At 38.4% G+C, this 12,511-nt stretch overlaps 3 protein-coding genes and 1 long non-coding RNA gene across 5 annotated transcripts in view; 2 read left to right on the forward strand and 2 right to left on the reverse strand.

Annotated features, from left to right (window-relative positions):
• Positions 1-269, reverse strand: part of LOC136249403 (integrator complex subunit 3-like) — a 30,629-nt gene extending 30,360 nt beyond the window's left edge. The window contains exon 1 of the mRNA XM_066041392.1: positions 118-269. Within this exon, the coding sequence (XP_065897464.1) occupies positions 118-180 (63 nt within the window). The 5' untranslated portion in view covers positions 181-269. The remainder of the gene's footprint in view (positions 1-117) is intronic.
• LOC136249411 (protein Abitram-like) lies at positions 185-9,717 on the forward strand. Of its 2 annotated transcripts, none has more exons than XM_066041408.1 (7): positions 185-360; positions 419-470; positions 5,446-5,567; positions 5,621-5,699; positions 6,355-6,424; positions 9,259-9,371; positions 9,524-9,717. In XM_066041408.1, exons 2-7 carry the CDS (start codon positions 424-426, stop codon positions 9,582-9,584), a joined length of 492 nt encoding a protein of 163 aa, XP_065897480.1. In that variant the 5' UTR covers positions 185-360; positions 419-423; the 3' UTR covers positions 9,585-9,717. The 2 variants fall into 2 exon arrangements, with proteins under 2 accessions (XP_065897480.1, XP_065897478.1); XM_066041406.1 differs by having other exon boundaries at positions 186-364.
• The window catches only part of LOC136249412 (proline--tRNA ligase-like), a 64,587-nt gene continuing 54,047 nt past the window's right edge, over positions 1,972-12,511 (forward strand). The window contains exon 1 of the transcript XR_010698206.1: positions 1,972-1,982. The gene's annotated coding sequence lies outside the window, so the exon portion shown is untranslated. The remainder of the gene's footprint in view (positions 1,983-12,511) is intronic.
• Positions 8,299-11,836, reverse strand: LOC136249413 (uncharacterized). The gene is made up of 3 exons (XR_010698211.1): positions 11,650-11,836; positions 8,659-8,733; positions 8,299-8,607 (listed from the first exon to the last, which is right to left on the reverse strand). It is a non-coding gene; the product is annotated as an uncharacterized lncRNA (long non-coding RNA).

Here is a 12,511-nt window from a genome sequence, read left to right on the forward strand (position 1 = left end):
GCTTTATTTTATTAAAATACACAGCACGTGGCACCAGGAAGGTTGTGTGTGTTAAAACTTGTGGTACAGTTGGAGTAACGATCCCCAAAGTAAACTGATGTTGTTTTCATCACTTACTGTTTCTATTTCTTCCTTCAAGTCGAGTACACCACGAATAAACAGTTTGGAATCTTGACCCATATTCCCCCTTAGTCTGGCGCGGCCGCCACTTCGTCGCACGTGATGCAATCTTGCACAAAATCGACGATGGCCTCGACGATGGCCTCGACGATGGCGGTAACGGATAAAACTGAATCGGAGCTCTTTAGTCGTTTAACAGAAGGTTCGCCATCTAACAGCGCGTATCAGAAGTTTTACGTTGTGAGTAAGTGCTAAGGAATCACGAACGACACCGTTTTATTTTATGTTGTATGTGCAGATTTTATGGATGTTCCAGGCAATGATTACTGCATAATGCAGCACTCCAACAAGTGAGTTGTGTTGTCTGCTGTAGTGTGCATTAGTATTATTATCAATTTTGTCAAAATGACGGTCGTACTAGTCTCGCGTGGCCAGACCGCTATTTCAGCGCAGGGGCTTATCGATTAGAGATTATAAGGGCCCGCGCTGAAAAGGGTCCGGTCCAGTTCGTATAGGCAAGTCATCCTCAGCACCTTCGTCAACACTTGGAGTGCTGATCATCTGACATTCACAATTATCCATATGCGGCATTCAAATGGGTAGGCCAATGATGTAGTGATCATTGGGATGACGTGGCCCCAATCAACACCCAACACCATGTTGTTGATTCTGTGAACGACTTTCCTATACGAACCCCTTTTCAGTGCGGGCGCCTATAATCTCTAATCGATAAGCCCCTGCGCTGAAATAGCGGTCTGGCCACGCGGGACTAGGGTCGTATAGAAGGACAAGCCTGCAAACGTACTCCCCACATTTAAACATACATACAGTAACATTAAATGTACACGAATACAATAACTAAGACGAGACAGTTAGCTAATAACAGAGTAATACACAACAGGACAAAAAAGAAAGTTATTTGAAAAATAGAAATCGGCGAAGGGCAGCACCGAATAGATTTGACTTCTTAATCTGTAGGATGGAATACAGTATGGTGTTCCAAATAAAAGGGCTGTTTGCAAAAAAAGAGAAGCAATATGAATTAATAGTAGATACAATTGGCCGGATCGATAGAGGATGAGATCTAGTTGTGGTTTCGGGTAACTGAAAATGATTGTGAAAAGGTAAAGAGCTTCTGTGGTGCAGACTATCATGTACATGGCAAATGGAGAAATACTTGTGACGCTGCTTGATGATAGGCCAGTGTAACTCTTGCATACAGTCATCAGAAGATTTACTCCAGCAATATGATAATGGATTCCACCTACTATTGGAAGCCCAACGGGCAGCCCTACGTTGTATGGATTCCAAAAGATTAACATTGGTATTGGAATAAAGATGCCACACTGGACAGGCATATTCCAGGACAGGCCGGACAATACACTTGTAAACAATGGACTTAATTGATATTGAAGAGTTGTAGATATGGTGACGAAAGACGTTTAATGATCTAGAAGCCTTAGCTGAAACATATTTACAATGTTCATTCCAATTGAGTTTGGAGTCAATAAGTACACCAAGGTATTGTACTACAGGAATAGCTGAAGAATCCAGATGATATGATGGTAAGGGTAGAGAATGTTTGTTGGAAATACTATCACATTTCAGTGGGTTTAAACGCAAGAGCCGCTTCTTAGCCCACTGGGCTATGCTAGATAGATCAACCTGTAGCAAAGCAGCATCACTGGAAGAGGATATTTCCTTATAAATAGTGACATCATCTGCAAACAGTTTGACTTTACTGTGAGCTACTACAAAGGAAATGTCATTGATATATAATAAGAATAATAGAGGACCTGGGACTGAGCCCTGGGGCGCACCCAAGGTAACAGGAAGCCAAGAAGAGAACTGACCATTAACAACAACTCACTGGCGGCGTCCAGTAAGAAAATCTCTAAGCCAATTTAAAATGTCACCAGAAATTCCTAGAGCTTCTAACTTTAACAGCAATCGGGGATGAGAAACAGAGTCAAAAGCCTTTGCCAGGTCAAGAAATACACAGTGAGTACTGTTACGATTCTCTAAAGATACAGCCCAGTCATTAACTGCTTCTAATAGTAGTGAAACAGTGGAACGTTTGTGTCGAAAACCAAACTGACAATCATCAAGGATATTGTGATGTTCTAGAGTAGCAATGAGTTGGCGATGAATAATTCTCTCCATAATTTTGACAACGATGGATGTCAGACTAATTGGACGGTAATTACTTGGAAGATGTTTATCACCCTTCTTATGAACTGGTACAACATTGGAACTAATCCAGTCTAATGGCAATTTACCTGATGACAGTGACTGTTGAAACAGTTGAGCCAATAAATTCAATACCCAGCTTCAGTAATTGCGATGGCAGCAGATCTGGGCCACAGGCCTTGTCACAGTGTAAATTAGTCAATCAGGTCCAGTCCATCAGGGTGTTCCCTAAAGAGTGGTACAGCACTGCACCAAGTTTCTTAAAGAAATGTATATAACTAAGGAATTCACTTTGATGATAACAAATTACTAGATCTTTTGCACAAACGATATGCCCATCATGTACGACTGAAAACATTATAACAAACAGTGGCGGAGGAAGTGGCACTTGCACAATCAACAGCCTGGTATTCCAAAACAGAATGTCCATCACTCTCCAGCTACTTTCTAATGTCAAACAGCAGCAGCAGAGCCTACAAACTGTTTGATTCTGCATGCATTTTGGAGGCCATCTCGCAAGTGTGTTACTTCATCCACGACTCCTGAATCCATTGTATTGTCGAATGATCAGCAAATAGACCTTATTCATTTAGAACAGTAAGCACCCTCTGATGTCACACGAAGCCATACAAGGATCCCTATTTACCATGGTGATAGCTTTTCGGATGCCATTTTGAGTTCTAAAACTGGGCGAGCACAACGGTTGCTATCATGTTACCATAGTTATGGTACTGCAAATGGCGAATTTGGTGGAGAATTGTGATGTTACTATAGTTTTGGTACTGCAAATGGCAAACATTGGCGGACATCTCCTTTGCAACGAGTTATAAGCGCTATGAAATTAATTCAGTGAATAAGGTCTATAACAGTAGCTCACATGATTTAGCCATGGAATCAATTACAGTACAGGTACCTTGGTGATCATCCATTTAATATAATATTTGGCAACCTTCCTTCAATGTACTGCACTTTAAGTAGTGATCTATTGACCTAAGCTCCAGTTGCTGCTCTCCAATTAGAATATCCCTATACAGTCACTGTTCCCATCCTTTTATTCATGAAACACATTCCATACATCAGCACAACGATCAGTTATCTTTGGAAACAACACCCCAACTAACTGGTCACATCTTCTAACAGAGCATATTTTAAACCGATTCCTCATGTGTTGTACAAAAGTATAGGAATTGATTGTGGGTTCCCATTGAATGCATCATGTGATTTACTAAATCCACCACCCCACCCCGTTCTGCTGCCCTTGATAATAGGCATATTACATGCTTTTACACATCATGAAAATTCAATACAACAGTAATTTCACTGTGATGTGAAATTTTGTTATGGTGCCAAGCTTTCTCATAACAGTGTCATAGAATTTCTTATCGACATCTTTATTCAGTGCAGTGTCTGGTATTGACAGGCACTTGATCTGGTTCTAGCTACCAGTACTTTTACATATGGTAACTATATGTGTTTAGCAATAGCCGTTAACACACCATTGACTTTTTGAGGTGCACCACCAAGGCACCAACCTACAATTTTTTGGTCAAAAGCACCTGTATCCTTTATTTCCAATTTGCCTGCATAAAGCTGTTAACAAGTCACTGTTAGCAGCCACATTAAACAGTAATTGTACTGTTAATTGTTATACACCCTTCATTGTAAAGCTTCACTTATCCCAAGTGCAATGTGGCGAATTCCCCACCCCTTGGGATATACGTAATAAATCACAACCCCATACTGTGTTTCTCAGGGGAGTCAGTCACTGTTTTTGCAAATGATAGGCAAATTCTGGTGACACCCCCTATAGTTTTTCACCTCGCTACCCAGTGTGGTATAACGCTGATAGACGTACAAAATTTCTAAGGTTAACCTTCACGTAAACACTTCAATGTTTTATGAATGAGAAGTGATGTATATACTGTATTGAGTCGTTATAAACAATCAGCAAGCTGTTATGCACATAAACAAGCACCTGGTTTGTTGGCGAATGTTCTAACATGGCAGTTTTACAGGTGCTAAAAAACTCATGATCAACAAATCTCCACGTAATAAAATATGTTGCGAGTTTTAATATTGCAAAGTTCCCAAATTGCAACATTAAAGTCCTTGCAATAAAAACCCGCTATACAGTATTTGCAGAAATCCATTGGCCTTGATTTGTTCCATGGGACATAACTGTTCATTGTTTATTCTAATACACATGTATGCACCTATCTACAATACCCCTCAACATTGTGGGTGTGTTAATAATGATTTCATCCTTGAGTTGTTGTATACAGGTTAGAATGAATAGAAGTTCAAATATCTAAAGTATATTCCAGTCCCCTATCATGCACTTGTATGTACAGTAGATCCATCAATTATACTTTCCAATTATTGTTTCTATTAATTTCCACCAATTATCCCAAAATTATTGGAGTGATGCTCTATGTAAGCAGACCAACTTGTATTTTTAATATGATGAAAGTTTGGCTCTACTTTAAGTGTGGTGAATCAGCATGCAAAGCAGTTTGGCATATAAAAGTTTGGTGAATTTACGACACATCCAATATTGAACAAGCTGAATAAAGTTTGGCAAATTTCCTCAATTCACCAAATTTGCCAAACTTTAGTTATGTCAAACTTTTGTCATTTATGGTAAGCAGCTTGGAGAAGCGAGCATTGAAACAAATTAAAATGTTTAGTAATGGAACATTTGCATGCGGATAAGTGATTGTTGTGTTAGAGTATCTCGAACAATTTTTTACTCAGGGATGTGCCCACAGTTGCTTACTTAGGGATGTACCCACAGTTGCTTACTTAGGGATGTGCCCACATTGGTCGGGACCAGCCGCCACTCAAATAAAATACCACTTACCAACCATTACAAATTCACTTTAACTCAAAGCTACCACTACTCTAAATCTGGGCACATCCCTGCTTACTATTAGTGTATGTGTATAGCGCACATCACAGCTGCTCCATGTGTAGGCAATAAGGAACATGCATACAAATGAATAGCATGAGATACATTATGTACACACATACATGCATAATACAATAACCTATGGGAACTAATTGACTTTGTGTACATGTTGTGTGCATGTGAGTAACATACATACGGTATCATTTTATTTATTATTGTGTGTTTAGGGTTTGTCTTATATACTTGGCAGAAACACACTCGATTGTCAAGCAAAATAAAGATGTCGTCAAAGTGCAGTTCAGCATCAAGTGCAACCCAGAGGACTACAAAGTTTCAGGGAAAGGAAAAAATAAGTGGACATCTCTCTTGTGATGTTGTGTACTTTATTGTGACCTGTTATACAAGGTGCAGAGAGGCTAAACATCGGATCATCATTGTGTAGAATTTCAACTTCAGATGATATTGATTATGATGTCGTAAGGTAGTGCTGAATAACATTTTAATCATTAATACACTAAATGTAGTGCGTATGTGATGTACTGCTAAAAATAATTATCTGTAATTCTGTATACCTGCATACTTTAACTTTCATGAATCTAATCCTGATATGTTTTATCCACATACAAATATCAGTACCATTTGGCGTAAATTTTAAACAAGGTTAACGGTATAGTTTAAGAAGGTCTCTAATAGTGTAGACACTCGGATATGAGTAATATCTGCTTTATGACTAAGTCTCGCATTTCTGGGTCGGTGGCAGCTTCCTGATTGTATCAGTGCTTACTTATAAGTCATTGGTAGGCCTAGATGAATACGATTATTTTTTGTAAACCAGTGATGATTTCTATCTAAATATTTATGCACTACAAATGATTGCTTAGACTGGAATTATAGAAGGCAAAGCACATATCACACCTGGCAAAAAAATTGTCACTGGTTTTCTAATCAGTGTTACTTTAGATACCTACTTGTGGATTTAACCACATCTAAAATACTAACAGCTAAAACTTCAAAGCATACTATACATGAAATAGTCTAATAGGGCACATTGGAGAACCATACTGTATAGGGTATACTGTAGAGTTTCACTGTTTACAGATTCAACAGTTCTGTACATGTGTTCTCTTCTGCTGTAGTTGTGTTAGAGGCTATCTCATTGAAGTCAATGAAAATCTGATAGCTAATCCAAACCTGATAAAAACTAAGGTATGTACTCCTCACTACTAGACTTTTTGTCATGACATTTTAAATTTTCAGGAAATTGTAAATCTGGTTTTCTGTAGTGTGTGTGTGTGTGTGCTGGTTTTCTGTAGTGTGTGTATGTGTGCTGGTTTTCTGTAGTGTGTGTGTGTGTGTGTGTCTGTCTGTCTGTCTGTCTGTCTGTCTGTCTGTGTCTGTGTGTCTGTGGAGGGGGGTGCCCTGTACACTAGAGAGAGAGTCTTGAGTGAAGTCAACCCTTTTAAAATTCCATGCCGTAATTTCTGTTGTCAAGATATTATCATTTTTATAAAATGGTTTTCATTATAACAAACTGCTGTATTTTCCACAAGTATTTACACCATCACTTTCCCTTTACTCTCACTATCCCCCCCCCCCACACACACACACACACACACACACACACACACACACACACACACACACACACACACACACACACACACACACACACACACACACACAGAGTCATTTCCTAGATCTTGATTGAACTCCGCACCATAATGGTTGCTGCATTTGACTATAGTTGATGCCCTTGAATAATGTTTATACTCTCCGTATCTTGTTGTATGTATGCTGTAAAGCAAATAATAAAATAAAATAACTGCCACAGCTATTATTTGAATCCATAGTCTTCAATTGTTTTCTGGGTTAGGAAGGTGAAGTAGACTATCCTGTAGTTACATTCAGAAGTATTTTCAGTAAGACAAAGGGCAATAGTCATTCTACATTGTGTATGTAGAGGCCAAACCATTCGTCTGCTGATTCCTTTTTAATGCACATCACAGTGAAAAGTACTAGATCAAGCGGCTAAACAAGAAGTATGGCCATACTCTATTAATTTTTGTTTGTTATACTAAATAGTTGCTGCACTTTAAGACCTGCTATAAACACCGCCCTCAAATAGTGGCTGTCCTTGAATAGTAGCCACACTGATTTTTGACACTAGGCAACGGCATGTAAATATGGTATCACATAGCCCTTGCTGTTACACATTATCATGTGTCATGGTGTGTATCTGGTACGTAAGTACCATATAGCAAGTATTTTCAAAGGGTTTTTATTTTCAGGTATTTTGAAGAGGCCATACTCTTTGACCAAGTCCTATTGTTCTTTAAAAATAAATTCCCGTAAGTTGCTGATCCAACATTTTGCGATTCGTTTATGTTTCAAGTTTTAGCTCAGTATTAATGATATTCACAAATTGTGGACTATCTTTGTTCTCCTTTGCACCCCAGTTTTTTGCCTGACAGTGTCAAAATGTTGAATTGCTATGACTTACGTACCTGTCCTTTATAATGGTAATTTTCTTTATAATGGCAATTGTCCATATTTTTCATAGTGACTTAGTCCACTTGTGAGAAAGGTCTCCAACCAGTTGTGGCAGTGCTGCTGTAAAGACCAAAGAAGCAATGTATTACCGGCCTATAAACATTTTTTAAAAGGCACCTGTCAGCGACATCCAATACTGAAGCTCACAGCCTTATGTTAGTCTGAAGGTATCGGGCAGTTAGTCAGTTTAACAACAAAAAATTCCACTAAATAATTTCCATAGCAACTTCATTTCAGGTTGCACTAAAGACACTTGGCTTTGCTTTATCTGCAAAGCAATGTGAAGGTGTGGTGAGGCTAGTTTCTGGTCAATGCTTTTTGTGAGACCTTCATTATCCCTAATATAGTAACAGTAGTACTGAAATGCCAAAAACTTCTCTTGTTAGAATAGGAAAGTTTCATATACAGTGGACCCTTAATTATCCAAACCCAATGTGTCTCAGGTAATGGTAAAAGTGTTCAGATAAGTGAATTGTTTGGATAACTGAAGCCCATACATTTATATACAGAGTTCTGTTGAAATACTCTAATAGAACATACACCTGTACTTAAAATACCCTAATAGAACAATCATTTTCAATTTCAAGGGTACAGATAAACGAGGGTCGGATAACTGAGGGTCTACTGTATTATTTTAATGTCAATATACCATTATTGATAAACTAAGACAGTCGTGATACAAACTGATGGTTTTTCCAGAACAAGTGACATGACTTAGTCATGTGCGTATATGCATGCATGACACTGGAATTATTATAAAACTCAATAGATACTTTGTGGATTGATACAGTGTGTAGGTAAATGTAAACAACATAGTTAAGATTGTTAGTCCATTGCAACTAAAAGGTATAGTAAACGTAGAGTGAGACATATGCATGTGATTTATATACCTTGTAAGGTGTGTCTGGAAATTCAGCTACAGATGAAACTGTTATTATCCACAGCATCCTTGTTTTGATTAGTAACTATGGAAGTACAGTTGGAATGAAACATTAACACAAGAGAGAAGTGTAAGAGATATGCAAGGCTATCATATATCATTGCTATTAGTCTACGAGCCATCACCTGGGTGGTACAATGTCTACAGAACCCACTAGGAAAGGTATTTACAACATGTTAGAAGCCCGTTATAGTCAAAACTGTTTGAAGTCAAGCAAGAGCTACTGGCTCTCTATAGCCTTCATTTTCCACATACTCGCTACTTTTAATTGAAAGTGACCGATGGGGATTATTTCATCAGTAATTGGTAAATATGTGTGTATCTTCCATGTGACATGGATTTCCATTTATGAGAAATCCACCCAGACTTCAAAAATTCAGATTTTGCCTCTTCTGTGATTTTTAAATTACCCGCTATACTGTACTGTACCATATGAAACCTGTTGTTAGAAATGAACTGTTTGGTATACAGTAGCTGTACCTTTGCAAAGTGAGGGAAGGAGGGAAAATGGTTAATTTAAAATGTACAGTATTTGCATGTCTTCCTACAGCACAACTCAGATGGATACCTGGTTATAATACAACCAAAATTTAAAGATCTCAGTTGTATGGCCAAGACTGTCATGGAGTTAGAACAGTACCAGCAGTTACAGGAAGGACACAAGTATGTGTACATTGTATTTGTGCATGTACAAATAAAAAGATAAGGAAGTTAATAAACCTTGTCTCACTATACTGTAATGTCAGTTGGTTATCAGTAGTAATTCTTGGTTGAACATTTGGCAAATAAATGTTCTCTCTGTGTTCTTTTTTCAGCACTATCAGCACCACTGATACAAAGGACAATGATAGTGATACTGAAATCCAACATACATGATCACGTGTTTTCTGTCATAAATTTACGGATTGATTTCGATGATGACTTATCAAGAGGAAATAAATTTTATTATTTATTCATGTTGTTATTGTATATATATTTTATTAATTAAAGGTGCTAAAATTGTGTATTACACAGAGGAGCACGAACATGGCCTAGGTACGAGACTAGTTTAAGAGATTAAACATGGTTAACACTCAAGTGCATACAGAGAACTAGAAGCGCTCAATATTAACAGGGCACATGAGCCCACACAAGTGGAGGGAAATACATAGGTAGTCTCTGATGACATAGTCACATAGCAACAGTCATTAAGTTTAGGTTGTGCCCAGTTCAGCTACCCCCTCCCTCTCACAATTCATGTTATGGTCCTACCCTTTACAGCACAATGACTCTATTTCTTTCATAAGAATGTTAAGTTTTATTTGTTGCAATAGTAGGAACTCCAAATATTGATTAACCTGCACACTCACTCCCCTGGCTGCCTTATATGTTGGCAACATCCAGGGTGAAAGATCAGGGTATGCCAAAGGCAGTTGCAGCTGGAACTACAGTCAGTTATCAAACTAGGTGGACCTAGATCTTATTATGTCAGCTGGGTTGCTTCCAGCATGGCATCCCCTGATCATCTGCCAAATTTAATGATGAGACCCATCCATACACTCAAGAGTTAGCACCTCGGTTAGCACGCAGGGAGTTAATTGCAGGGCACTCAAGCTGTGTGGACCCAATAAGCATATGATGTTCTTTCTTAAAAATCTCCACAACCCCCACAATGGATTTGACATCAATAATTTCATTAAATTTGCAACTGGTCACACACGTCTAGCTTCTGGAAACAAACTACTCCAAACAAGATCATCTGACAATTCCACTAGTAACTTTTATTTTAACCAGCTTCCTCGCATCTGGAATGCCCTTCCCGTTATCAACTACCAGGACAACCCACTCAAGATAAAGGCCAAACTTTTAGATTATCTGTGGAATCATTTCACTGCCAATTTCACTTCCAACAACACCTGCTCTTTTTCATTTCTATGTCCATGCTCAAAGTGTTCAAAGATCCCTCACCAAGCTAACTTCAACTCCCTTTAACTGTTAACCCCCCCCCCTTTTAAGTAATCTTAGACTAGTAAGTAAACTTTGTAGCTAATCACTACTACAATTTAGCTTCCGGCCATTGACACAGGATGTCAGTGGACCATCAGTGTGCTGCCATATGTCCCAATTCTATCATACCAACATCTGCAACTTGTGTATGTATGTAGGTATATGTACACTGTAAAGTTTATTATTATTATTACTAGGACCGCGTCACATACAACCAAGTACATACACCAACGTGACAGCCCCCCGGTGAGGCTATTAGGTGGTGAATGCATTATCCCCAAATCAACTCAATATGTCACAGTAGTGACAGATATAACACAATAGTGGCATCGTAACTAAAGGCCACCAGTAGCTAAGTGCCAGTACATCATTGGTGTGGTATAAATGGCACAGTGATGTGTACACAGTATAATGTATACAAAACATACAGGAGAGAACTATACATTATTGCAGTATTGTATGTAGCAATACATTATAGGCAACATCACCATGCAGATAAAAATTATTAGCCAATATACAGCAATGCATATCAACATCAACTAGAGCTAAGTAAGGTTCATTAGTGATGTAGCAATGGCACAGTGATGGGTGACACACCATAGTTATGCATACACAACTTTCAGGAGATAGCTACACAATGCTGTAGGCGTATGCAAGCCAGATGAACCAGATAAAGGAAGACAGCCAAGCCACTAGAGCCTAGTAGCTACGCCAGGTGAAGGCAAAAAAGATTAAGCACGTATTGAATTGCCTGACACCAACACAAAGAAAGTTCGCCATGCCAGCTGCACAAGACAAAATTGTTTACTTGTATTTTATATGTAACTGTAAGCTTATTGTAAAGAGCGTGGCATAGCTATGTCAGTTTAATGTTTTCTTGTATTGTTTATTTACGCGAATGAATCCACTGGCAGCTGGCATGGAGACTTGAGATGTTACAAACATAAAAACTTACTTGTAATCTTCTTGTTTACACAAGTGGCTTCTGGCTCTCCTGCACGGGCATCCCTAATCTTCTTCGCGCAATATGTAAGTAATTAAGCAAGGGTGTGGTACTGGGCGTTATATAGAATTACACGTATGGTCAAGTCATCAGCACAAACAGGAGCGACGATTATACGTTTGTACCTTCATTCACAGGCGAATCTATCCCCGGTTAGTTCATGTCTCTAGGCCTCGTAGTTTTCTCAAACATTAATTATTAATTATTTATTTATTTATTTATTTAATTATTTATTTATTTATGACGTAATTTTAACCGCGTTTCGTATTATTCTTAGTACTTGGTTGTATAATGACGTAATACTGTGTAGGGCGTGGCAGTTGTTCACGTGATTGTACAATCAGGATCGACATGTTTTTTCAGTACGAAGAGACCAAGTGTTTATTATCTATGAAGAGACCAAGTGTTTATTATCTATGAAGAGACCAAGTGTTTTTAACTGAGAAATTAAGTGAGTAGTTCATAGAGGTACTACTGATTGCTGGGGATTTACACCGACTGGTATATTACAGTATAAAGGTAAGTGCGGGTAATTCCAGACATTTAGATCGTTCTCATCAACGGTAGAATCCCTGGGCCTATAATTTGGTATGTTAATGCAGTGTCCTATGGCCTATCTACAAACCAAAATTGAAGCGAATTCATTATTCCATCGCGAAGTTTGATACGAATTTGTAGCGTAATCACGGGTAATTTTGTTCAAAAACTTTGAAACTGTTAATCCGAGTCTAACCAGGCAACCCAAACTCAAGATTTATAAGAATTCATGCAGCACAGACTGAGTGGCTGTCGATTTTTCAACAGCTATTCTATT

The sequence above is a fragment of the Dysidea avara genome, chromosome 3 (genome assembly GCF_963678975.1).
Source record: "Dysidea avara chromosome 3, odDysAvar1.4, whole genome shotgun sequence".
Lineage (NCBI taxonomy): Eukaryota > Metazoa > Porifera > Demospongiae > Dictyoceratida > Dysideidae > Dysidea > Dysidea avara.

Excerpts from the sequence above, each read along its gene's own strand:
- LOC136249411 (XM_066041406.1), top strand. The coding sequence starts at position 223 with ATGCAATCTTGCACAAAATCGACGATGGCCTCGACGATGGCCTCGACG. Across the intron at positions 471-5,445 it reads ATAATGCAGCACTCCAACAA|GGTTTGTCTTATATACTTGG; the intron begins GTGAGTTGTGTT and ends TTGTGTGTTTAG. Across the intron at positions 9,372-9,523 it reads CAGTTACAGGAAGGACACAA|CACTATCAGCACCACTGATA; the intron begins GTATGTGTACAT and ends TTCTTTTTTCAG.